Source organism: Heterodontus francisci, chromosome 23, assembly GCF_036365525.1.
Source record: "Heterodontus francisci isolate sHetFra1 chromosome 23, sHetFra1.hap1, whole genome shotgun sequence".
NCBI classification, from domain to species: Eukaryota; Metazoa; Chordata; class Chondrichthyes; order Heterodontiformes; family Heterodontidae; genus Heterodontus; species Heterodontus francisci.
In genome coordinates, this window is record NC_090393.1 from 55,622,559 (window position 1) to 55,650,483 (window position 27,925).

General features: G+C 45.7%; 1 protein-coding gene across 1 annotated transcript; it reads left to right on the top strand.

Annotated features, from left to right (window-relative positions):
- The first annotated feature begins 176 nt into the window (after nucleotides 1–176).
- Nucleotides 177–27,792, top strand: LOC137383040 (peptidyl-prolyl cis-trans isomerase FKBP8-like). The gene is made up of 7 exons (XM_068055639.1): nucleotides 177–269; nucleotides 3,399–3,487; nucleotides 12,594–12,799; nucleotides 20,777–20,949; nucleotides 21,048–21,125; nucleotides 22,637–22,759; nucleotides 27,699–27,792. Exons 1-7 carry the CDS (start codon nucleotides 177–179, stop codon nucleotides 27,771–27,773), a joined length of 837 nt encoding a protein of 278 aa, XP_067911740.1. The 3' UTR covers nucleotides 27,774–27,792.
- The last annotated feature ends 133 nt before the right edge of the window (nucleotides 27,793–27,925 follow it).

Here is a 27,925-nt window from a genome sequence, read left to right on the forward strand (position 1 = left end):
TTGGGTTGGGTAGTCAGGCTTTACACCAGAGACAGCCAGCATTCACTTGACCTGTCACCTGCTGCTATCATGTTGCACAGTTGCTTGCACAAGAGGGTTCTTCACTGTGCCAAATGTTGCTTCCTTCCTCTGTTGCACCTCTTTCAGCAGAACATCCAATGTTTCGCCATTGAAGGATGCAGTTCTTCCCGCTACTGCTTGATGACTTTCCACACCTGCTGGTTAATGTAGCCACAACAAACAAAGCAGAAGTACAAATGACATTTAGAGTATTGTGTACAGTTTTGGTCTTCTTACTTAAGAAAGGATAAGGTTCACTCGACTGATTCCTGGGATGAAAGGGTTATCTATTAAGGAAGGTTGGAGAGGTTGGGTCTGTATTGGAGTTTAGAAGATTATCTTATTGAAACATATAAGATCCTGAGGGGACTTGACAGGGTGGATGTTGAAAGGATGTTTCCCCTTGTGGAAGAGACGAAAACTAGGGGACACAGTTTAAAAATAAGGGGTATCCCATTTAAGACAGAGATGAGGAGAAATTTTTCTCTCATAGTGTCTTGAGTCTGTGGAACACTCTTCTCCGGAGAGCGGTGGAGGGCAGGGTCATTGAATGTTTTTAAGGCAGAGGTAGACAGATTATTGACAAACAAGGGAGTCAAAGGGTATTGGGGGTAGGCAGGAAAGTGGAGTCCACAAACAGATCAGCCATGATCTTAGAGAATGGGTCAAATGGCCTACTTCTGCTCCGAGTACGTGTGTTCGTATGTTCGTATTGTGAAAGTCTGGAACTCGCTCCTCCAAAAGGCTGTAGTTAATTGTAATTTTCAAGACTGAGATTGATAGATTTTTTTGATTATAGGTATCAGGGAAATGGAGCAAAGATGGATAAATGGAGTTGAGGTAGAAATCAATGAGGCTCGAGAGGCTGAATGGCCTACTCCTGTTCCTTTCTTTCTGTAAACACCAATGTTAAAATGAAGCAGCAGCATTTTAAGATCAGCTGCTCTCTTGACTCCATGTCCCCTTTCATTCACAGAACTCACTGCACTCATGAAAAATGCGCAGGGAGCACACAATAATTATTTAAATGAGCCAACTGTTGAATTTGGTGAGATTAATTCCCCCATCACCATGAATTGTGAAATTGTGAGACTAGCTAAGAGGAAAAAGGAAGCATACATAAGGTCCAGGAGGCTGAAGAAAGACGAAGCTTTGAAAGAATATCGGGAATGTAGGACCAATCTGAAACGAGGAATTAAGAGGGCGAAAAGGGGTCATGAAATATCTTTAGCAAACAGGGTGAAGGAAAATCCCAAAGCCTTTTATTCATATATAAGGAGCAAGAGGGTAACTAGAGAAAGGATTGGCCCACTCAAGGACAAAGGAGGAAAGTTATGCGTGGAGTTAGAGAAAATGGGTGAGATTCTAAATGAGTACTTTGCACCGGTATTCACCGAGGAGAGGGACATGACGGATGTTGAGGTTAGGGATAGATGTTTGATTACTCTAGGTCAAGTCGGCATAAGGAGGGAGGAAGTGTTGGGTATTCTAAAAGGCATTAAGGTGGACAAGTCCCCAGGTCCGGATGGGATCTATCCCAGGTTACTGAGGGAAGCGAGAGAGGAAATAGCTGGGGCCTTAAGAGATATCTTTGCAGCATCCTTAAACACGGGTGAGGTCCCGGAGGACTGGAGAATTGCTAATGTTGTCCCCTTGTTTAAGAAGGGTAGCAGGGATAATCCAGGTAATTATAGACCGGTAAGCCTGACGTCAGTGGTAGGGAAGCTGCTGGAGAAGATACTGAGGGATAGGATCTATTCCCATTTGGAAGAAAATGGGCTTATCAGTGATAGGCAACATGGTTTTGTGCAGGGAAGGTCATGTCTTACCAACTTAATAGAATTCTTTGAGGAAGTCACAAAGTTGATTGATGAGGGAAGGGCTGTAGATGTCATATACATGGACTTCAGTAAGGCGTTTGATAAGGTTCCCCATGGTAGGCTGATGGAGAAAGTGAAGTCGCATGGGGTCCAGGGTGTACTAGCTAGATGGATAAAGAACTGGCTGGGCAACAGGAGACAGAGAGTAGCAGTGGAAGGGAGTTTCTCAAAATGGAGACGTGTGACCAGTGGTGTTCCACAGGGATCCATGCTGGGACCACTGTTGTTTGTGATATACATAAATGATTTGGAGGAAAGTATAGGTGGTCTGATTAGCAAGTTTGCAGACGACACTAAGATTGGTGGAGTAGCAGATAGTGAAGGGGACTGTCAGAGAATACAGCAGAATATAAATAGATAGGAGAGTTGGGCAGAAACATGGCAGATGGAGTTCAATCAGGGCAAATGCGAGGTGATGCATTTTGGAAGATCCAATTCAAGAGCGAATTATACAGTAAATGGAAAAGTCCTGGGGAAAATTGATGTACAGAGAGATTTGGGTGTTCAGGTCCATTGTTCCCTGAAGGTGGCAACGCAGGTCAATAGAGTGGTCAAGAAGGCATACGGCATGCTTTCCTTCATCGGACGGGGTATTGAGTACAAGGGTTGGCAGGTCATATTACAGTTGTATAAGACTTTGGTTCGGCCACATTTGGAATACTGCGTGCAGTTCTGGTCGCCACATTACCAAAAGGATGTAGATGCTTTGGAGAGGGTGCAGAGGAGGTTCACCAGGATGTTGCCTGGTATGGAGGGCGCTAGCTATGAAGAGAGGTTGAGCAGATTAGGATTATTTTCATTAGAAAGACGGAGGTTGAGGGGGGACCTGATTGAGGTGTACAAAATCATGAGAGGTATAGACAGGGTGGGTAGCAAGAAGCTTTTTCCCAGAGTGGGGGATTCAATTACTAGGGGTCACGAGTTCAAAGTGCGAGGGGAAAAGTTTAGGGGGCATATGCGTGGAAAGTTCTTTACGCAGAGGGTGGTGGGTGCCTGGAACGCGTTGCCAGCGGAGGTGGTAGACGCGGGCACGATAGCGTCTTTTAAGATGTATCTGGACAGATACATGAATGGGCAGGAAGCAAAGAGATACAGACCCTAAGAAAATAGGCGACATGTTTAGATAGAGGATCTGGATCGGCGCAGGCTTGGAGGGCCGAAGGGCCTGTTCCTGTGCTGTAATTTTCTTTGTTCTTTGAATGGGACAACTGCTAGCACAGTGACCCAGCTCAGTTTTTTTTCGCTGAATTGTGAAATCATCCCTATTCATACTGCTTTTGGGTGCAAACAATGTAAAGTAGTCTACTCCCCAAAGATTCATCAGTACAAGATACAACTCCTAAAGAAGCATGAGCAATTATCAATTTCGGTCAATACAGTTCAGTAGGATTTGAGATGTATCCATGGAGATTGTAACTACACTTACTTTCCCTGTTAAAATTGCTTTCTGTTTCCAAGGCTCTTGAGATCTGTGTTCCTTTGATGAAGTTGGAGGAAACCATTTTGATCCTTGCTGATGTGAAATTTTGTTCTTCAAGCTCAGGATGGTAAGATTGGATGCGTCATTATAGAACATAGAACATAGAACATAGAAAAATACAGCACAGAACAGGCCCTTCGGCCCACGATGTTCTGCCGATCCTTTGTCCTCTGTCAAGGACAATTTAATCTATACCCCATCATTCTCCTTTATCCATATACCTATCTAAAAGCCGTTTGAAAGTCCCTAAAGTTTCTGACTCAACAACTTCCCCAGGCAAGGCATTCCATGCCCCGACCACTCTCTGGGTAAAGAACCTTCCCCTGACATCCCCCTTATATCTCCCACCCTTCACCTTAAATTTATGACCCCTTGTAACGCTTTGCTCCACCCGGGGAAAAAGTTTCTGACTGTCTACCCTATCTATTCCCCTGATCATCTTATAAACCTCTATCATGTCACCCCTCATCCTTCTCCGTTCTAATGAGAAGAGGCCTAGAATGTTCAGCCTTTCCTCGTAAGACTTATTCTCCATTCCAGGCAACATCCTGGTAAATCTCCTCTGCACCCTCTCCAAGGCTTCCACATCCTTCCTAAAATGAGGCGACCAGAACTGCACACAGTACTCCAAATGAGGCCTTACCAAGGTCCTGTACAGCTGCATCATCACCTCACGGCTCTTAAATTCAATCCCTCTGCTAATGAACGCTAACACCCCATATGCCTTCTTCACAGCCCTATCCACTTGAGTTGCAACTTTCAACGATCTATGCACATAGACCCCAAGGTCTCTCTGCTCCTCCACATGCCCAAGAACCCTACCGTTAACCCAGTATTTTGCATTCGTGTTTGTCCTTCCAAAATGGACGACCTCACACTTTTCAGGGTTAAACTCCATCTGCCACTTTTCAGCCCAGCACTGCAACCTATCCAAGTCCCTTTGCAGACGACAATAGCCCTCCTCGGTATCCACAACTCCACCAACCTTTGTATCATCTGCAAATTTACTGACCCACCCTTCGACTTCCTCATCCAAGTCGTTAATAAAAATCACAAACAGGAGAGGACCCAGAACTGATCCCTGTGGCACGCCACTGGTAACTGGGCTCCAGGCTGAGTATTTACCATCTAAGACCACTCTCTGCCTTCTATCAGTTAGCCAATTCTTAATCCAACTGGCCACATTCCCCACTATCCCATGCCTCCTGACTTTCTCCATAAGTCTACCATGGGGGACCTTATCAAATGCCTTACTAAAATCCATGTACACCACATCCACTGGTTTACCCTCATCCACTTGCTTGGTCACCTGCTCAAAGAATTCAATCAGGCTTGTGAGGCAAGACCTACCCCTCACAAAACCGTGCTGACTGTCCCGAATCAAGCAGTGTCTTCCCAGATGCTCAGAAATCCTATCCCTCAGCACCTTTTCCATCAACTTGCCTACCACCGAAGTAAGACTAACTGGCCTGTAATTCCCAGGGTTGTTCCTATTCCCTTTCTTGAACAGGGGCACAACATTTGCCACCCTCCAATCACCTGGTACCACCCCCGTCAACAGAGAAGATGAAAAGATCATTGCCAGCGGCTCTGCAATTTCATCCCTTGCTTCCCATAACATCCTTGGATATACCCCGTCAGGCCCGGGAGACTTGTCTATCTTCAAGTTATTCAAAAACCCCAACACATCTTCCCTCCTAACGAGCACTTCCTCGAGCTTACCAGTCTGTTTCACACCGTCCTCTTCAGTAATACACCCCTTCTCATTCGTAAATACCGAAGAGAAGTACTCATTCAAAACCTCACTTATCTCTTCCGGCTCAACACACAGTCTCCCGCTATTGTCCTTGACCGGACCTACGGTCCCCCTAGTCATCCTCATATTTCTGACATACGCGTAAAAGGCCTTGGGGTTTTCTTTTATCCTACCCGCCAAGCATTTTTCATGCCCTCTCTTAGCTCTCCTAATCCCTTTCTTCAGATCCTTCCTGGCCATCTTGTATCCCTCCAGAGCTATGCCTGTGCCCTTTTTCCTCAACCTTATATACGCATCCTTCTTCTTCCTAACAAGACTCTCAACCTCTCTTGTCAACCACGGTTCCCTCACATGACCATCCCTTCCCTGTCTGACAGGGACATGCTTATCAGTGGCCCCTACTATCTGCTCCTTGAAAAAGTTCCACATTTCGACCGTGCCCTTCCCTGCCAGCATATGCTCCCAACTTATGCTCCTCAGTTCCTGCCTGACAGCATCATATCTACCCTTCCCCCAATTGTAAACCTTGCCCTGTTGCACATACCTATCCCTCTCCATTACCACAGTGAATGCTACAGAATTGTGATCACTATCTCCAAAGTGCTCGCCCACCAACAGCTCTATCACTTGCCCTGGTTCATTACCTAGTACCAAATCCAATATTGCCTCCCCTCTGGTCGGGCAGTCTACATACTGAGTCAGAAAAGCTTCCTGGACATACTGCACAAACACTACCCCATCCAAACTATTCGATCTAAAGAGTTGCCAATCAATATTTGGGAAGTTGAAATCCCCCATAATTACTACCCTGTGACTTCTGCTCCTTTCCAAAATCTGTTTCCCAATCTGCTCTTCCACCTCCCTGCTGCTATTGGGGGGCCGATAGAAAACTCCCATCAAGGTGACTGCTCCTTTCCTGTTCCTGACCTCAACCCACAGTGCCTCAGTCGGCAGATCCTCCTCGAAAATTCTTTCAGCAGTTGTTACACTATTTCTAACTAACAATGCCACCCCCCCACCTCTTTTACCACCATTCCTAATCTTATGAAAACATCTATAACCAGGTACCTCCAAGAACCATTCCTCCCCCTCACCTATCCACGTTTCAGTGATGGCCACAACATCGTAGTCCCAAGTGCCCATCCACGCCTTCAATTCACTCACCTTATTCCTGATGCTTCTTGCGTTGAAGTATACGCACTTTAACCCTTCTCCGTGCCCATCTGTCCTCTGCGACAGTGCTACCTTCCCCAATACCTCACTACACTCTTTGTCTTTCTGAGTGGACCCACTGGTCCCTGGACTACAAGTCCGGTTCCCATCCCCCTCCCAAACTAGTTTAAACCCTCCCGAACAGTACTAGCAAACCTCCCTCCCAGGATATTGGTGCCCCTCTGGTTCAGATGCAGCCCGTCCTGTTTGAACAGGTCCCATCTTCCCCAGAATGCAGTCCAATTATCCAAGAACTGGAAGCCCTCTCTCCTACACCATTCCTGCAGCCACGTGTTCAGCTGTGCTCTCTCCCTATTCCTAGCCTCACTATCACGTGGCGCCGGCAACAAACCAGAGATAACAACTCTGTCCGTCCGAGCTTTCAGCTTCCAGCCTAACTCCCTAAACTCACTTCTAACATCTGTGCCACCCTTCCTTCCTACGTCGTTGGTGCCAATGTGCACCACGACCTCTGGCTGCTCCCCCTCCCCTTTAAGGATCCTGAAGACGCGATCACAAACATCACGGACCCTGGCACCAGGTAGGCAACAAACCATCCGTGCGTCTCGCTTGCGCCCACAGAACCGCCTGTCGGTACTCCTCACCATCGAGTCCCCGATGACTAGTGCTCTCCCATTCTCCCTCCTTCCCTTCTGAGCCACAGTGCAGGACCCCGTGCCAGAGGCCCGTTCACTGCAGCCTGCCCCCGATAGGCCGTCCCCCCCAACAGTATCTAAAACTGTATACTTGTTGCTGAGGGGAACGACCACAGGAGATCCCTGCACTGACCTCTTCCCACCTCTAACTGTTACCCAGCTGCCTTTGTTTTGTGGAGTAACGACATCCCTGTAGCTTCTATCTATCACCCCCTCAGCTTCCCGAATGATCCTCAGTTCATCCAGCTCCAGCTCCAGTTCCCTAACACGGTCTGATAGGAGCTGGAGACGGATGCACTTCCAGCAGGTGAAGTCGGCAGGGTCACCGGAGGTTCCCCTCACCTCGAACATACTGCAGGAGGAGCACTGCACTCCCCTGGCTGCCATTTCTTTTACTCAATTACCCCCCAATTAAGTACAAATATAGATATTAACAAAAACAGTGAAATAGCTTACCTGTTCAGTCCTTTTTGGCTAGAGGAGGAGGGTAAAAAGGGTCTTATTATTAGGTTAGAGGAAGAGGATGGGTTTGAGACACTACATGTGTAGTGTCTCGGGTTAACTCTGCTCCGCACCTTTAAAGAAAATACCTACCCAGGAGTCCTTGCTGCCGTCCAGCTTCCGGTTCCTCCCGCGCCAAAAGTAACTTGAACACAAGGAAAACAGTAAGTACAAATTATAAAACAACTTTTAAAACACAGCTCCTGTTGCCTTCACTTACCCACCGAAGAGTCGCTACCTTCTCCTGCTTCTCCGCCGGGAAATGAGTTATTGATATATGGGGCTTATACTGTTGCCGAAGCACAGCATCCCCAAAGTTTTGAAGTTAGTCCCATCTCTAACTCCACATGGGCTGGTTTTGATATTTGAGAGGCCAGTTGGCGGAGAACACTTCCTAGCAGCCTGTCCTGGCTCTGAAGAGTAAGCTGCAATTTTCAGAACCCCGGCCTCATTTACGTCAAACTGGTGAGCTGTGGGGGGTCACATGGCTATCCTGATGCAGCTCACTGGATTAAGGCTGGTCAATGTCAGGGTGCCTTGGTCTGCAACAAAGTAAGGGATCGGACTCTTTGGTGGAGGAAGGGATGGATGATGGGAGCTCCATATAGGCAGCATGCAGCCCAGACTGCTTTCGTTGGGACACCTGCTGCTTACCAATCCCACAAAAATAATTTGAAACTTACCTTTGCTGGGCTTCTTCCTCTCTCACCTGCTGAGAGTGCACAGTAAACTTAGTATTCAAACAATATGCCAGACAATTAAATCATATATCAATGGGCAGTCTCTCCCCTCGCCCTACACTGTGTCTAAGGACGATTTCAAACCACCAAGTGTTAAAGCACTGGGCAAAAGGCTCATTGGATGGCTGTTTTGTTCTGTGTAACTGTGTATGAGACAGAGCAACAAGGAATTTTTGAGATGAGATTTTTCCCCAGAAAATTAAAATGGCATGACCTAATTAAAAAATGACATCAAAGGGAGAGTTGTTATGGGAAGCTGATTCAGGGATTCAGGGCTCTATCATGCGCCTAATCAGTAACTTTTATCCACGGCAGGAGGAGGGAAAACTGATACTGTGCAGAGAAATTCAGCACTGACTTCAGTTCAATTAAATGTAAAATCAACAGTGATGGTCCTTATATAATAAACAGGATATTAATTCCATATAATATGTAGTATTGGTCGGTTATGTAATTCAATTTTAGATTTTAGATTTAGAGATACAGCACTGAAACAGGCCCTTCGGCCCACCGAGTCTGTGCCGACCATCAACCACCCATTTTATACTAATCCTACACTAATTCCATATTCCTACCACATCCCCACCTGTCCCTATATTTCCCTACCACCTACCTATACTAGTGGCAATTTATAATGTCCAATTTACCTATCAACCTGCAAGTCTTTGGCATGTGGGAGGAAACCGGAGCACCTGGAGGAAACCCACGCAGACACAGGGAGAACTTGCAAACTCCACACAGGCAGTACCCAAAATTGAACCCGGGTCGCTGGAGCTGTGAGGCTGCGGTGCTAACCACTGCGCCACTGTAATCTATATAACCTGTATTGATTCTATACAACATTATTCATTTATATCGCTAGTAATTTGTTAAATACTATCTCTGGCCCTTGTCAAATATTTTCAGATCTGGAAGTGAGGACAGCTCCTTCTCCCATAGTCTACTGAGAAAAGAAACAAGGGAATTTCAGGAATAATACCTATCCCAGCATCTGTAGAGCTCGTGAAGGGGCTTCATTAAATGCACTAGGGTTTTGAATGAAACTGCTAGTGCTTTAGGCTTTTTCACTTCTCTCTTCTGTAGGCCAGTGTGGTGGCAGACTTCAAATCAGGAGCTCACCATCTGGGGGGGGGCTATATTATGTATGCTTTTGGTCAAAGCACTGCTTAGACGTGATCTTTAAGTTGTTTTCAGTCTGAGCTTACGCACAGAGTATGCATTTAAGGTGCTTAATTTAGCAGTTTGGAGTGAAGTCGCTTAGTGGCTGTGGACACTTGCTGACTGGCTGGAAGATTATCAGTGACAAACAAGAGGTTTAATTGTATTGACTCATGTTAGTTAATTAGACATATTTCCATTGCGCAAGGTATAGTCGTTATGCTGCAAACACTTGACTACTTAATACTCGACCACAAAGTGAATGTTATCACCATTGCCCCTGTACCTACTCTGATAGATGATGAGCTTCGTACACTGGGCATTCAATCCAATTTAGACATATCCCAGAAACAATTCTGATGGTCAGCAACTGCCTGATGATCACTGTATGCCAGCATTTCCAGTTGTAATGACAAACAAGGTTAAGTTGTTGTCTGGATAACTCCACCTTGTTCTGTCAAACTTGTGAGGATTTTTAACGTAGCTGCTTGCTGGATAAATCTGGGAAATTGTGATTCTACTGTGCAAGCAATAGCAGCCCACACAATTTGTGCAATTATGCCCAGGTAGCTCTTCAAACACTAAATAAGTGGATGATTACCGTATTATCAGTGATATACAAATTTATGACTTGAACATGCCTGACAACGGGTAAGTATCCTTTGGTATGACCTAATTTCTTTCAGTTTTGTTAATGTGTTGATTGTTGGATGTATTGAAATATTTTCAAACTGTGTTAGCTTGTTACACTCTACTGTGACTCGATTGCATTGAAGGAATGTTTGAAATTGCATGTTGATGAGAGAAAAGGCTCAGTTTACTTTGTTCAAGAGCTGTTTCAGTTGTGTAAGCAAGAAAAGATTGCTGGGAAATCCTTGCCCTAGCAACTACATAGAACCGCCCATCTTCGGCCAAGTAGGGAAGAAGGGATAAGTTGAGTTTCTCATCTGAGAGGTTTAATGTTGAGTTCAACCTTTTTTGTACTAAGCTCCATGAGTCTCTATGTCATAGGAAGAACTTGTGTCTTCCTTTCTGTACAAAGGTGGACATGGACAGGGAGCTAACAGAGGTTTACTGGGAAAGCAGGGACTGGTCACAGAAGAATTGGGTACTGCATAAATCAATTAAGCAGAGTGGACTTTTTGGAGGAGATCATCTGCAACACCTTTATAGCAGAAAAACGACTGGGATGATGACTCTAGCTTGCAATAATATCATGTATGTGGAAGGGAGGGATCTAGAAATAGTATGACAGCTGTGGGCTAATATTCCTCTTGAATGTTGAGTAAAGTGGATAGAGACAACGTAAAAGGTCACTGATTACATCTATTGACAGGAAGTTGCATGCTGCAATAACAATGTGTCAGTTGAGGCAGACATGATCTTTGAATGAGCACCTGATAACTCAAGAATTTTAGTGATTGATTTTTCTTAATTGAATGCCTTTCTGTATCCATGTTCAAAGTTTAGTCCAGATGCCTTGTTCATTAAGTGGGTGTTTTCCATATTATACAAGAGTTTTAGCTTGAAGACATGTTCTGTGCAGTGGTGGTGGTGGTGGGGTGTTTTGATGCCTGGAAATCTGGAAGTATAGGTTTCCTGAATGTCCTCCAGTTTTTAATGGGGGAATATCTTTAGATTTTTTCTATATGTTTCCCAACCACAGCCAGCTGATTTACAGCTTAGAGGCCTGACAGGTTGGAAATCCTGCAGCCAAGCTGGCCTCAGAGCAGGTAGGTCTAGTGAGCAATGGTGAGGAGAGATTGTGGGGGTCAGGTGTCCGATTGGGTGGGTTGGTCCAATCGCAGAGCGGGGGTCTGATTGTGGGTGTCATGGGGGGGAATCATATGGTGATCAGGGGTGGGGGTGGGGGGGGTGGGTGTCTGATGCTGGTCGAGAATGGCGAGTTGGGGGAGCAGATAGATTGTGGGTGTGGGAGTATCTTACTGGGTAGATTGTTGTGCCTGAAGGAAACACTCCTGCTCCTCCTGGCTCACCAGCAAAGTAAAGGCACTTAGCTCATGCATTCAACCTTTCTCACCTCCTTTCACCTGCTGGGTTTCCTGAGGCTCAGGAAGCCCAGCCGACACGAGTTAAAAATAAAATGAGTTAAAATGAAGGCACACAGTATTATAATTTTTAAATAACCAACACACCTCCTGTGAGTGGATTGGTCATCCGCCCCTTGTCTCGCCTCTGTTAAAACTGGAAGTGGACGTGTTCAAGGTGGGTTGGATTCCAGTTTCAGATTTTTTGAATTTTAACCTCTGAACTAACCTCAACCCACCCAGTTTTGGGAGTTAGGATTCAGCCCAATAGGTCATTTACTGTGCCTAATACCAATATATTAACCCCTTTGTGCTGGATCAAGATGAAGATGACTTATCCTCCATTAGCAATTCTGTTTGACCTAATATTCATAGAGATGACATAGAAACATAGAAAATTTATGGCACAAAGGAGACCATTCGACCCAATGTGTTTGTGCTGTGTTCTTCACAAAGACTCATGGATTCATATGATTAGCACTTTGTATGATTGATATATTCCTGGTCCTGCAGGACAGCTCATCTGTACTTTGGTGGTTCTCAAGGCACCTGCAATACAAGATCAGTCCAGAAGAATGTTATTTCTATTGCACTGGTGCAAGCTAACATCAACATTTTCCTTTTAAATGGACTAGGGAGGGACCCTCTGGTGTCCTGGGATTGAATTCTTCTCAATCTTTAGAAGGCTAGCAGCAGTAAATGTGGGCAAGTTAATTATCCTGGACAACAGAAATATTGGAGAGTGTAGGAGGTTGGCATAATTTTCAACACAATGGCGTCATGCAAGTGATGATGCAATGCATTTGAACATGATGGAGGAGCAATTCGTTCCCCTATGCACACTTACGTTGATTCCTTGGGGGCAGGCAGTGTTGCGGGCTGCCACCTGCATGACCCGCACAGGTTTCCTCATTGATATCATCGAAGAAACCTGTGCTGGTAGTAACCTGTGGTGCTGCCTGTCTCCGGGGAATCAACTCAGCGGAGGCGAACGAATTTCTTCTGCCCCACCATAAAATCAATTAAACTTCATAAATGTGCATATTGCAGAATAAGTTGCACTGCTACCAAGTAAAACTCTTGTGCCTTTGCATGCCCTCAGCCATCCACCAGGATCTAGACGACTCCTTGAAGTGAAACTCCTGTCGTTCCGTGGAACCCGTATAAACGAAAAATCAGAGGAAGAGCAGCTGGAATTAATCAATAGGGAGCGGGAAAAAGGCAATAACTATTTCCAGAGTAAGGACTATCAACTGGCACTCTTTACCTATACTTGTGCATTGAAGATCATAGATTCAAGCTCCACAGGTACTGAAGTGTAGTCAACTTGAGCTCAATCGATTTTCTTTCCAAAAATATGCTTTATTCATAAAATTAGTAAAAAGGAATACATTACAAAACTGTTCAAAGTGGACATTTCAGAAAGTGCAATAGAGATCAGATTCTTTTGATACAGAACATGAGGTGCCTCACAACCCTTACCATTCCATTTTATATACAATGTACATTTGTATTACATAGCAAAAACATTTTTGATGCATAGAGCCAGAGAGGTTTTGCACTTCTGAAAGGGGAGGGTGAGCAGCCAGAGGTCGTGGTCCAAATTGGTACTAACGACATAGGCAGGAAGAGAGATGAGGTCCTGCAAAGTGAATATAGGGAGTTAGGCAGAAAGTTTAAAAGCAGGACCTCTAGGGTTGTAATCTCAGGATTACTCCCTGTGCCACGTGCTAGTCAGGGTAGGAATAGGAGGATAAGGCAAATTAATGCATGGCTGAAGAGCTGGTGTAGGCGGGAGGGCTTCAGCTACTTGGATCATTCGGATCTTTTCTGGTGCAGAGGTGACCTGTACAAGAGGGACGGGTTGCATCTGAACTGGAAGGGGACCAATATCCTTGCGGGGAGGTTTGCTGTTACTACTCGGGAGGGTTTAAACTAGTCTGGCAGGGCGGTGGGTCCCAAAGTAGTAGTCTCTCCGATGAGATAGTTGAGGCAAATGTAGAGGTTAAAACAAGCAATTCCAGGAGGCAGGCCGGGCAGGGGCAGGACAGGGAGCGTGGAAGGTCTGGTAGGCTAAACTGCATTTACTTTAATGCAAGAAGCCTTACAGGTAAGGCAGATGAACTCAGAGCATGAATTGGTACATGGGATTGTGATATTATAGCTATTATGGAAACGTGGTTGAGGGATGGGCAGGACTGGCAGCTCAATGTTCCGGGGTACCGATGCTTCCGGCGTGACAGAGGTGGAGGTAAGAGAGGAGGGGGAGTTGTAGTATTGATTAGGGAAGACATCACGGCAGTTCTTAGAGAGGTTATCCCGGGAGGAACGACCAGCGAGGCCATATGGGTAGAACGTAGAAATAAGAAAGGGGTGATCACTTTGATAGGATTATATGATCGGCCTCCCAATAGTCAAGAGGGAATTGGAGCAGCATATATGTAGCGAAGTCACAGATGGGGGTAGGAATTATAGGGTTGCAATAGCAGGTGATTTTAACTTCCCTAATATTGACTGAGACTGCCTAAGTGCTAAGGGATCAGATGGGGAAGAATTTGTTAAGTGTGTCCAGGATAGTTTTCTGAAGCAGTATGTGGATGGCCCGACTAGAGAAGAGGCTACACTTGACCTCCTCTTAGGAATACAGTAGGGAGGGAGCTGCCCTGGGAGTCCTCAACATCGACTCTGGACCCCATGAAGTCTCATGGCATCAGATCAAACATGGACAAGGAAACCTCCTGCTGATTACCACCTATGGACAAGGAAACCTCCTGCTGATTACCACCTACCGTCCTCCTTCAGCTGATGAGTCAGTACTCCTCCATGTTGAACAGCACTTGGAGGAAGCACTGAGGGTGGCGAGGGCACAAAATGTACTCTGGGTGGGGGACCTCAATGTCCATCACCAAGAGTGGCTCGGTAGCACCACTACTGACCGAGCTGGCCGAGTCCTAAAGGACATATCTGCTAGCCTGGGTATGCGGCAGGTGGTGAGGGAACCAACAAGAGGGGAAAACATACACAACCTCGTCCTCACCAATCTGCCTGCCGCAGATGCATCTGTCCATGACAGTATTGGTAGGAGTGACCACCCCACAGTCCTTGTGGAGACGGAGTCCCACCTTCACATCGAGGATACCGTCCATCGTGTTGTGTGGCACTACCACCGTGTTAAATGGGATAGATTTCGAACAGATCTAACAATGCAAAACTGGGCATCCATGAGGCGCTGTGGGCCATCAGCAGCAGCAGAATTGTATTCAACCACAATCTGTAACCTCATGGCCCGGCATATCCCCCACTCTACCATTACCATCAAGCCAGGAGACCAATCCTGGTTCAATGAAGAGTGCAGGAGGGCATGCCAGGAGCAGCACCAGGCATACCTCAAAATGAGGTGTCAGTCTGGTGAAGCTACAACACAGGACTACTTGCGTGCCAAACTGCGTAAACAGCATGCAATAGACAGAGCTAAGCGATCCCATAACCAACGGATCAGATCTAAGCTCTGCAGGCCTGCCACATCCAGCCGTGAATGGTTGTGGACAATTAAACAACTAACTGGAGGAGGCGGCTCCACAAATATCCCCATCCTCAATGATGGGGGAGCCCAGCACATCAGTGCTAAAGATAAGGCTGAAGCATTTGCAACAATCTTCAGCCAGAATTGCCGAGTTGATGATCCATCTCGGCCTCCTCCTGAAGTCCCCAGCATCACAGATGCCAAACTTCAGCCAATTCGATTCACTCTGCGTGATATCAAGAAATGACTGAAAGCACTGGATACTGCAAAAGCAATGGGCCCCGACAATATTCCGGCAATAGTACTGAAAACTTGTGCTCCAGAACTTGCCGCGCCCCTAGCCAAGCTGTTCCAGTACAGCTACAACACTGGCATCTACCCTGCAATGTGGAAAATTGCCCAGGTATGTCCTGTACACTAAAAGCAGGACAAGTCCAACCTGGCCAATTACTGCCCCATCAGCCTACTCTCAATCATCAGTAAAGTGATGGAAGGTGTCATCAATGGTGCCATCAAGCGGCGCTTGCTTAGCAATAACCTGCTCAGTGACCCTCAGTTTGGGTTCTGCCAGGGCCACTCAGCTCCTGACCTCATTACAGCCTTGGTTCAAACATGAACAAAAGAGCTGAACTCAAGAGGTGAGGTGAGAGTGACTGCCCTTGACATCAAGGCAGCATTTGACCGAGAAGGGCATCAAGGAGCCCTAGCAAAACTGAGGTCAATGGGAATCAGGGGGAAAACCCTCCGCAGGCTGGAGTCATACCTAGCGCAAAGGAAGATGGTTGTGGTTGTTGGAGGTCAATCATCTCAGCTCCAGGACATCACTGCAGGAGTTCCTCAGGGTAGTGTCCTAGGCCCAAGCATCTTCAGTTGTTTCATCAATGACCTTCCTTCAATCATAAGGTCAGAAGTGGGGATGTTCGCTGATGATTGCACAATGTTCCGCACCATTCGTGACTCCTCAGATACTGAAGCAGTCCGTGTAGAAATGCAGCAAGACTTGGACAATATCCAGGCTTGGGCTGATAAGAGGCAAGTAACATTCGCGCCACACAAGTGCCAGGCAATGACCATCTCCAACAAGAGAGAATCTAACCATCTCCCCTTGACATTCAATGGCATTACCATCGCTGAATCCCCCACTATCAACATCCTCGGGGCTACCATTGACCAGAAACTGAACTGGAGTAGCTATATAAATACTGTGGCTACAAGAGCAGGTCAGAGGCTAGGAATCCTGAGGCGAGTAACTCACCTCCTGACTCCCCAAAGCCTGTCCATCATCGACAAGGCACAAGTCAGAAATGTGATGGAATACTCTCCACTTGCCTGGATGGGTGCAGCTCCAACAACACTCAAGAAGCACAACACCATCCAGGACAAAGCAGCCCACTTGATTGGCACCCCATCCATAAACATTCACCCCCTCCACCACCGACGCACAGTGGCAGCAGTGTGTACCATCTACAAGATGCACTGCAGCAATGCACCAAGGCTCCTTAGACAGCACCTTCCAAACCCGCGACCTCTACCAACTAGAAGGACAAGGGCAGCAAATGCATGGGAACACCACCACCTGCAAGTTCCCCTGCAAGTCACACACCATCCTGACTTGGAACTATATCGCCATTCCTTCACTGTCGCTAGGTCAAAATCCTGGAACTCCCTTCCTAACAGCACTGTGGGTATACCTACCCGAAATGGACTGCAGCGGTTCAAGAAGGCAGCTCACCACCAACTTCTCAAGGTCAATTAGGGATGGGCAATAAATGCTGGCCTGGCCAGCAATGCCCACATCCCATGAATGATTTTAAAAAAAGGAAATGAGGCTGGGCAGGTGGTTGATGTGTCAGTGAGGGAGCACTTTGGGACCAGTGACCATAACTCTATTAGCTTCAAGATAGTTATGGAAAAGGATAGGACTGGTCCTCAAGTTGAACTCCTAAAATGGGGGAAGGCTAATTTCGATGGCATCAGACAGGAACTCTCAAAAGTTGAATGGGAGAGGCTGTTTACAGGTAAAGGGACGTCTGGCAAGTGGGAGGCTTTTAAAAATGAGATAGGAAGAGTTCAGGGCCGGCATGTTCCTGTTAGATTGAAGAGAAAGGCTGGCAAGTTTAGTGAACCTTGGTTGACAAGGGATTTCAGGTATAGGCAGCTGGGATCAAGCAAGTCCCATGAAGAGTATAGGGGATGTAGGAGTACACTTAAGAAGGAAATTAGGAGGGCAAAAAGGGACCATGAGATTTCCCTGGCAGATAAGATGAAAGAGAATCCTTAAAGATTCTATAAGTAGGTCCCCTTAAGGATCAGTGTGGTAATCTATGTGTGGAGCCACGGGAAACGGGTGAGGTCTGAAATGAATACTTCTCGTCTGTATTTACCGTGGAGAAGGTCATGGAAGCTAGTGAGTTCAAGTGAGGGAACAGCGATATCCTGGAGCATATCAATATTATAAAGGAGGAGGTGTTGGAGGTTTTGAAGCACATTAAAGTGGATAATCCCCAGGGCCTGACCAGTTGTATCCTAGGATTCTATGGGAGGAGATTGCTGGGGCCCTGGCAGAGATTTTTGTATCATTGTTAGCCACGGGTGAGGTACCTGAAGACTGGAGGATAGCGAATGTTGTGCCTTTGTTTAAGAAGGGCCGCAGGGATAAGCCAGGGAACTACAGGCCGGTGAGCCTTACATCAGTGGTGGGAAAGTTATTGGAAGGGATTCTGAGAGACAGGATTTATATGCATTTGGAAAGGCAAGGTCTGATTAGGGATAGTCAGGATGGCTTTGTGTGTGGGAAATCACGCCTCACGAATTTGATTGAGTTCTTCGAGGAGGTGACCAAGAGGATTGACAAGGGCAGGGCGGAGGACGTTGTCTACATGGACTTTAGCAAGGCCTTTGACAAGGTCCTGCATGGTAGGCTGGTCCGGAAGATTCGAGCACATGGGATCCAGGGTGAGCTAGCCAATTGGATACTAAATTGGCTTGGTGATAGGAGGCAGAGGGTGGTAGTGGAGGGTTGTTTTTCAGATTGGAGGCCGGTGACCAATGGTGTGCCGCAGGGGTCGGTGCTGGGCCCTCTGTTGTTTGTCATATATATTAATGACTTGGATGTGAATGTAGGGGGCATGATTAATAAGTTTGCAGATGACACCAAAATTGGTGGTATAGTGGACAGTGAAGAAGGTTGTCTAAGGTCACACAGGATATAGATCAACTGGGAAAGTGGGCAAGGGATTGGCAAATGGAATTTAACACAGACAAGTGCAAAGTGATGCATTTTGGGAAGTTAAACCAGGGCAGGACATATACAGTGAATGGCAGGGCCCTGGGAGTGTTGTTGAGCAGAGAGACCTTGGGGTGCAAGTACATAATTCCCTGAAAGTGGCAACACAGGTAGACAGGGTGGTGAAGAAGGCGTATGGCATGCTTGCCTTCATCGGCCGAGGCATTGAGTACAAGAGTTGGGACGTCATGTTACAGTTGTACATATTGTTGGTTAGGTCACATTTGGAGTACTGTGTGCAGTTCTGGTCGCCGCACTACAGGAAAGATGTGATTAAGCTAGAGAGGGTGCAGAAAAGGTTCACAAGGATGTTGCCTGGTTTAAGGGCTTGAGTTATAAAGAGAGATTGGATAGGCTGGGTCTGTTTTCCCTGGAGCGAAGGAGGCTGAGAGGGGACATGATAGAGGTATATAAAATTATGAGAGGCATAGATAGGGTAGATAGCCAAGTCTGTTTCCCATGGTAGGGGTGACTAAAACGAGAGGGCATAAATTTAAGGTGAGAGGGAGGAGGTTTAAAGGGGATCAAAGGGGTAAATTTTTCACACAAAGAATAGTGGGTATCTGGAATGAGCTGCCAGTGGAGGTGCTGGAGGCAGGAACAGTAGCAACATTTAAGAAGCATCTGGACAGGTACTTGAATGAGCAAGGCATAGAGGGATATGGAATTAATGCAGGCAGATGGGATTAGGCATTATGGTTGGCACGGACGCAGTGGGCTGAAGGGCCTGTTTTTATGCTGTACGACTCTATGACTCTAAGATTTGTTCCAGCCCCTCGGTATGCTATGGTGGGAGGACCTTGCACAGTGGCCTTTCCCCATTGAGCCTTTGCGGCGGCTATCCCAAGCTTTAGTGCATCCTTCAGCATATGAGCTCAACCAATACCTGAGATTAAAACCCCAACATATTTTCTATCTCTATCTTTTCTCGTAACAGTTGATAACTCTTGTTAATTGAATGCCTTTTTACCTGTGGTAGTTTGGGATAGTGCAGGTGTGTACGATAATGGGGAACTTCCTAGCAAGCTGGTCATGTTACATTTAGGTTAATGAACTCATGCTAAGTAGATAGAGTCCAGTGGACGTATTCTTAGTAGATTGGATTCTTGGTGGTGGCGTAGGTTCAGTCTAATTGGAAGGAGGGTCCTCGTGGGCTGGCATGGAGTGGATTGAGCCAAATTGGACAGTTCCTGGTGGGCTGAGTTGTAGTCTAATGAGAGATCTCTTTCCCCCAAAAAATATACTTCATAAAATTTGTAAAAGCACATTCCATAACAGTTCAAATTTGACATTACATAAAGTGCAATACAGATCAGTTTCTTTCAATACAATTGGGGTGGCACAGTGGCGCAGTGGTTAGCACCGCAGCCTCACAGCTCCAGCGACCCGGGTTCAATTCTGGGTACTGCCTGTGTGGAGTTTGCAAGTTCTCCCTGTGTCTGCGTGGGTTTTCTCCGGGTGCTCCGGTTTCCTCCCACAAGCCAAAAGACTTGCAGGTTGGTAGGTAAATTGGCCATTATAAATTGCCACTAATATAGGTAGGTGGTGGGGATGTGGTGGGAATATGGGATCAGTGTAGGATTAGTATAAATGGGTGGTTGATGGTCGGCACAGACTCGGTGGGCCAAAGGGCCTGTTTCAGTGCTGCATCTCTAAACTAAACTAATTCATGAGGTGCCTCACTATACTTGCTATTAGAGGTTATATTTCCTTGTGGGTTGGGCTGAGGAACTTTGATGTAATGAGGGTAGGTTACCTGCTGGGCTAGTGCATAATGTACATCCAATCCCATTTCTGTGTACCTTTTTCCCCTTCTGCTCCTCTTGTTCAATGTCAGACAAAAGCACCTGCCAACCAGCAGCTCCTTTTCTTCAATTGGAGAATCGACCAATTCAATTTCCCTACACTTTCCCTAGGTCCTTTTGATATTTCCTGTTAGGATTTTGAAATGGTGGGACTGCTGCTGGAGCACTGCTGCTTGGTGGCAGGGGCTGATTTTAACTGTAGCCGCACATTATAAATGGGTCGGTAGTGGTGTTGAACAACTTACCATCCCTTTGATGCTGGTGCTCTAGCCACCATCATCTTGGCAGGAGCTTTGAGATGGACGGTTGGGTTATTAGTAGAGATCTGCGAGTGGGCTACCGGCCTGTCTTCTTACAAGCAGGGATGTGAATCCAGGCATAATAAAGATTGAGCATAATCAGGGTTAGCTGGACTAAAGCAAAAACAAGAAATGCTGGAGTCACTCAGCAGGTCTGGCAGCATCTGTGGAAAGAGAAGCAGAGTTAACGTTTCGGGTCACTCTGCTTCTCTTTCCACAGATGCTGCCAGACCTGCTGAGTGACTCCAGCATTTCTTGTTTTTGTTTCAGATTTCCAGCATCCGCAGTATTTTGCTTTTATTTTAGCTGGACTAAATATCTGTCAGTATGAAATTTCTAAGAATGGCACATTCATATTATGCCTTTTTTAAGGTGAGATAAAACTTGAACAAAAGGACATGCTTCTTGATGAGAAAGTGAAATGTTACAGCAATATGGCAGCCTGTCATTTAAAGACAGGAAACTTAAAGGAGACGATCTCTTGCTGTGATGTTGTCTTGCAGCACCGGCCTCAACACTGCAAGGCCTTATTCAGGAAGGGGAAGGTAAGTCTGTTATTCATTAGCTGCAGCTTTCTTTGCAACACTGCACATGTTTAGAATATCATGGGCTGCAATGAACAATTTGTTTGCATTTTATTCAGGTGTTGGCAATGCAGCAGATATATCCCCTTTCCATTGTCTTCCTAAAGAAAGCCTTAGCTGTACAGCCAGAGCACCCAGTGAGTGGTCTTTATGTTCTTTCCAATTATAGTATTTAGTAAGGAAACAAGGGAAAGTCTGACGATCTCCTCTTGACATTCACTGTCATTACCATCGTCGAATCCCCCACCATCAATACCCTGCTGTTGATTTCAACTAAAAATTTAACTGGACCAGCCACGTAAATACTGTAGCTACAAGAGCAGGTCAGAGACTGGGAATTCTGCAGCAAGTGACCTCCTGACTCTCCAAAGCCTTTCCACCATTTATTAGGCATGGCTCAGGAGTGTGATGGAATACTATCCACTTGCTCCAACACTCAAGACACTCGACACCATCCAGGACAAAGCAGCCCCCTTAATTGGCACCCCAGCCATCACCTTTAAACATTCACTCCCTTCACCACAGGCACGCTGTATCAGATGCATTGCAGCAACGTGCCAAAGCTCCTTTGACAGCATCTCCCAAACCCTCGACCTCTACCACATAGAAAAACAAGAGAAGCAGCATATGGGACCACTACCACCTTCAAGTTCCCATCCAAATCGCACACCAAATTGACTTGGAATATATCGCCATCCCTTCATCATCGCTGGGTCAAAATCCTGGAACTCCCTACTTAGGAGCACTTTGGGAGTATCTTCACTACACAGACTGCAGTGGTTCGAGAAGGTGGCTCACCCACCACCTTCTTGAGGGCACTTAGAGTTGGACAATAATGCTGGCCTTGCCAGCCGTGCCCAATCCCGTGAATGAATAAAATATCAAATAGACATTCTGAACTTCTGGGAGGAATTATGCAGAACTAACATACATAGATATAAACATATGAATTAGGTGCAGGGGTAGGCCACTCAGCCCCTCGAGCCTGCTCTGTCATTCAATAAGTTCATGGCTGAACTGATTACTCCAGATTCCCGCCTACTCCTGATAACCTTTCACCCCCTTGCTTATCAAGAATCTATCTACCTCTGCCTTAAAAATATTCAAAGTCTCTGCTTCCACCGCCTTTTGAGGAAGAGAGTTCCAAAGACTCACGAACCCCTGAGAGAGAAAAATTTCTCCTCATCTCTGTCCCTTATTTTTAAACAGTGCCCCCGAGTTCTAGATTCTCCCACAAGGGGAAACATCCTTTCCACATCCACCCTGTCAAGACCCCTCAGGATCTTATGTGTTTCAATCAAGTCACCTCTTACTCTTCTAAATTCCAGTGGATACAAGCCTGGCCTGTCCAGTCTTTCCTCATAAGACAGCCCACCCATTCAAGATATTAACTAGCCCTCAGGATCTTGAATAAGTCGAGAGGATAAGTTATATATAGTTTGTGCAGGGGGTGGTTTAATGGCTTGAATAGATTTTCCTTATTCCATGTTCTCTTTTTTTTCTTAAGCTACCAAGGCTAAATTCTCAGAAATTCAGCATGGCTATGCCTAAGAATGTAATTTTGGGATGTAACAATACTTGAGACCATGTAATGCAATGCCACTCCCTGTTAAACAATGTCATTGTGTGTCATTATTTACACCTCCAGGAAATTAAAGAGGAAATTAAGACTATTATTAGCACGTGGAAAAAACAGAAAATATCTGTTATTACAGAGAAATTTGGAGACGTCAGCTCACGACGACAAGCCACTAGGCAGAAGTCCTTTAAGGTAGGCTTGAAATTACCCACTGACTGGGCTGGATTTTACCAAGACCTCGATGTCGGGCTCCGTGGCGGGGGTGGGTGCAGAAAGATGGGCCTGGCAGTGGTCCGCCATGGAGGCCGATGCCGGGAGGGCCTGGCCCGATCCTCCCAGCGGCGGCAAGGCTCTGTGGCGGCCTCCCACCCCGCCACTGGGCAACGGAACTTGGATTTCAATATTTAAACTAATAATATGCATAAATTTAAATGAACTTGCCTTAAATCTTCTGGGCCCGCTGCGATCTTCGGTGCGGCAGCCGGCACTTCTACGCCTTCAATTCCCCATCTGGGGAAAGGGGACATAACACTGGTGGGGAGGGGGGAGAAGTTAATATTTTCAGTGCGGGGGGGGGGGGGGGGTGGGTAAAATGGGGTCAAATAAACATAATGGATGTAGGGGATGGTGAGGAGGGGTGAACTTTAAATTTTGTGCAGTCTGTTGGGGGGGAAGGTCAGATTTAAAAGGTAATTGTTTTGGGTGGGGGTGAGCAAATAGTTAATGTAATTATTGTTGGGGGGTGGGAAAGGGGCATTAGAAATTTATTTAAATAAATTTTGAGGCGGGGGGGAATGTATCTTTAAAAATTCGAATTGACCGGCAGGGCTGGCTGCTCTTTAAAATGGCGGCAGCAATTGGGCACAGGCAGCTGATGCCGTTGACGGGTTGGACAAATCACCCCCTCCAAGAGATTGAGCAGGGGGGGGGGGTACGGGCAGCCCTGCCAATTAAATCAAATCGTGAGATCGCGGCGGCTCTTTGTCGTGCAGCCCACGCTTACGGGCCACCATTTTATGAGCTCGCTGCCGAGATTGGTGGCGGGCTCTTAAAATCCAGCCCACTGGAATGGATGGGAATCAGGAGGTGTTTTTCCAGAACAACAAACTGCTAGAACCTTGCCTTGAGTCTTTTCCCATCAGAATCTGATTTATATGCCTTGGACGTGGGTATGAGAGATTTTCTGTTATTCACCTATTAGGCCCAAAATGCCTGAATTCTCTTTGAATTTAAATCCATTGATACTGAGGAAAAGATCAACAATGGTATTGATTGGCACAGGGCGTATGATTTAATATACTGTGCAGTATTTTAAAAGAGAAACATGGCAACTTCTGTGTTATCTGCTTAAACAGACTGTAACATGAACAAGCTCCCATAAGTTCCAGCTGCACTGTTGGTGTTTACGGGTATGTGGAATGCTTAAGAATTCTTGCTCAAAAAGGCAGTTCTTCTCCATTCTCTGCTTGTGATTGTACCAGAGAAGCCTGATACATTTCAGGGAAGGCTAGATAAGTACAGGAGGGAGGAAGGAAGAGAAGGATTTGTTGATAGAATTAGATGAAGAAGGGTAGGAGGAGCCTTAGGTGCAGCATAAATCCTGGCTTAGATTAGTTGGGTGAAATAATCTGTGTGTGCTGTTAGTACTGTGTATTACCTGCTCCAAATATATTAGATTCCTGCCTTCCACCTACTGCATTTATATAAGAGCCTTCTTCCTAGTTAAGCCATCCAAGCTAGCTTATTTGCACCTCTACAATGTTACCTGCTTCTGCCCATCCTCTGGTGAAACCCTTACCAATGCTTTGCCATTTCCAGGCTTGATTTCTCAAATGAAATCTTCAATCGTATCTCAACCTCCATGAACACCAACTGGTCCAAAATTTAATTACCTAAATTGTTGGATTAAGTCTGACATACCCCTCACCCCCATCTTGCTGACTTACATTGGGCCCAGTCCTCCAATGCATTAAGTTTAAAATTCTTTTCCTCCTCTTCATGGCCTCAGCCCATGGTATCTCTACAACCACCTCTGGTTTTATATCCTCTCTCACATCCGTCAATTATCTAACACTTGCTTTTTGTTCATTCCTCCCTCTCATTTTCTGACTGTTGGTGGTAGCTATTCCAGGTAATTTGGCCCTTCTCTCTGGAGCTGTCTCCCCAAGTGTCAGCTGTGATTCTCAGTCAGAAGGTCATGCATTCATCGCCCAATCCAGAGACTTTGGGAGGGCCGGGGGTCATGAAAGGTGCTATATAAATGCAAGTCTTTTATTTTTTTTTAAAACCTTCCTCCTCTCTGCTTCTCTCACCATCTTTATGATCCTTTTAAAACCCATCTTTTTGACCAATCTTTTCATTACCCCTCCTGATCACTTCACTTCTTCCATTGCTTCGTATCTCTGTTCTTATTTTTTTTCTCTCTCTTCGCTCTGTTAAGTGCCTTGGCACACATTCTGTATCAACTGTGCTGTTTAAACACAGGTTGTTGTTGCTCTGCCTGACTCTGTCCAGTCCTCTATTTCCTCTCTCAAGTTCTAAGTCTTCTTTGCATATAACATGATGTAGGAGCACTTATAATTTGCTGGTCTAGTTCAACTAATACATTTAGTTTTAACGTTAGCCTTCAGTAGAATCACTGGGATAGCATTTCCATTGCGATTCTCCTGATCTCCCAAAATAACTACAGCAGAAGCCCCGAGAAATGGTATAAATGACCTCACTGTATTATCTACTAGATGGAGCTGTAACTCTGTTAAACATTACTGGATACATCCAACATCTGCTCCTTTCATTCAGGACTGAGATGGGGCAAAACAAGAACTGGCTTTCGGTCTCAATTAATATATAAACTAATGTACAAACTATATACCCAGCTACCAAATAGCAGAATTAAATCCAGTTCTGTTAATGGCGGTGGGATCCCACTGTTTCAGCTGGCTGTCCCTTTAAAATTAAACATCATCAACATGGAAAACAGCCCAAATGCTTCAGGTTAGAGAAAATAAACTGCAATCTATGTTTCTGACTTCCCATTTAAAATAGGCTGCGTTTGCTGACAACGGAACCACTATGTGTGGTGCAGTACTTGCACATGCGCAAATGTAGCTTCATGCACTGAAAGATCACTGTCTGTGACATTTTAGGCAGCTGCCAGGAATAAAGATGGTGCTGCTCAATTCATCATAAAGAACAAATTAAATTCAGTAGCTGCGATCTCATCCCAAACAATATCCCGCTTCTCTTCCCTGGCGCTGCTTCCCGCACCTGTCTGCTCGCCGCTCGTTCCTGGCCTCGCTGCTTCCTTCCCTCAGCCACTTGCTCCCTGCTTCAACTCCCACCTGTTGGCCACTTGCTCCCCCTCGCCGCTTCATCCCCATCAGTCGCTCAGTCCGCTCGCCACTTCAAAGCCCACCCCCCCATTGGCCACTCGCTCCAGGCCTCGCCGCTTCATCCCTATCAGTCTTTCACTCCCGCCTCCTCCCTCCCGCGTCCCCCGCCTCCCCCCCTGGGGGAAGCAGGGGAGAGAGAGTGCAGCAAGATAGGGATAGGCAGGGTCGGGGAGGGGAGGGGAGACTGCGAGTGAGAGACTGGGGAAGGGGGGAAGTTGGGTTCCCACCGGGCGGTGGGGCTGGATGACGTTCCAGTGTGGCTGCGCGATGCCTTTTTCACGCGCATGCACATATTACTCCTGGCAAGAACGTAGGTTGCGCATGCACAGCACCTTACTGAGAGCAAGAGACCATTCTGTACTTGTGCACAGCTGGGAGTGCTCTGAAGACATTGGCACGCCGGACGCATTGTCGGGAGTCACTTTGTTTAAAATACTCATTCCAGAATTTAAAATCTTTGCCTGTTGATTTTCTGAATCCATTTCAATTACTCTGTAACCATTTTCACTTTTCCCTTAGAAATCCCTTACCATCACTGTCAGCCTCATTCAGTTGGTAATACTCTTGCCTATTGGTCAAGTTGCAGTCCAAGACCTAAGTACATAGGGAAACATTTTCACCATGGTTTATCGCTATTGCCTGCTAAAACTTTGACGGAAAAGCCACAGCAACCCTGGAAAAATTATAGGCCGGGTCTTGATAGAGCAGAGCATCTTACAGCACGCAACGTTTGTTAGAGCTTTTCCTGCATCTTTTGGCTTGAGAAATGTTGCGCGTAACCTGGTGGAAATGTGAGCTGATGAGGGCATCAGGGCATCTGGGACCTTAAGAGAACAGTAAGATCAAAGTGTATCTCCGTAACCAATGAGATTTAAGGATTGGGAAAGAAACAGAAGAATGGTGGAGAAACAGGGTGAATTTGAGTCAAGTCAGATACAGAAAGAGAAATAAAGAGGGAAAGATAGGTTTGAGAAAGAGTGAAAAAAGAGACAAAGGAACAGTAAGAAAAAAATACATTTTAAATTTTGAAAGAAATCTCGTATGACAATTTACTACATGCAGGAATGAGATTGAATACTTTAAATTGTTCCCTTTCTGAGCTAGCGAAGTTGATTAGCATTGAATTAACAATTACGAGATTGGTAAAATGGTTCTTGCACTCTTAATTACCAATTAACTTTCTCAGGCAAGTTTAATGAGCAATTAATGTGAAAATCTCGCAAGCTCTTTAAAATAACTGGGAAGCTAAGGGTGAAATGATATTTGTGTGAAGCACAAGCAAAGTAAATCACCCAGCAAGTTATGGAGATTCTCAATTTACGGCATCTCTGTTAATCCCCTGAATTTGTTTGTGGATTTGAAATTAATAATGGTGTGCATCGTTAAAATGCTGTTATTTTTTGAGAAAGATCTGGTGTGTTATTTTTCTTTAGGGTTTTCATGACTCTGTGCTGATGTGAAAGTGGGCGAGCGTGAAAACGTTGATGGTAATGGAGCCCCATAATCATCCAGAAGGATAGTAGAGCACAGGGCTAAAATAATGCCTTCTTGCTTCTACTTCTCTGTTTTTGCTCTTTCCAGCTCCAGTCTATTTGCCTTTTGGTAGTCTCTCCAATCTCTGCTGGATATACTAAGTGTTGATAGATGAATAGAGCCATTGTGGCTTGTATGCTCATGATTATTGTTTCTCATAGTTATTAATATTCATATTTTCCAATTCTATTGATTTTCGTTCACAGAATATATACTGGAAGTGGACAATAGGAATTTCTGCTGTTGCATTGGGTACTATGATTTTATATAAATGGAGATGAATCCTAATCCTAATAAAGAGAGACCTGTTTCAGATTAAAACAAGAATTTGATTCAGATTATGCTAGAGTTGAGATATGTACAAACTGTTGATTCAAAGTAACTTGTAAATCTGCATGCTGGGCTGAACTTGGCTCAGCAATTCAAATTGAAC

What these genes read in the sequence shown, in the direction of transcription:
- LOC137383040 (XM_068055639.1), top strand. Translation starts at nt 177, where the DNA reads ATGCAGTTCTTCCCGCTACTGCTTGATGACTTTCCACACCTGCTGGTT. An exon ending in AAGTACAAATGACATTTAGA is followed by an intron (nt 270 to 3,398) that starts GTATTGTGTACA and finishes TCTGTTTCCAAG; the next exon opens with GCTCTTGAGATCTGTGTTCC. An exon ending in TGTTCTTCAAGCTCAGGATG is followed by an intron (nt 3,488 to 12,593) that starts GTAAGATTGGAT and finishes GCATGCCCTCAG; the next exon opens with CCATCCACCAGGATCTAGAC.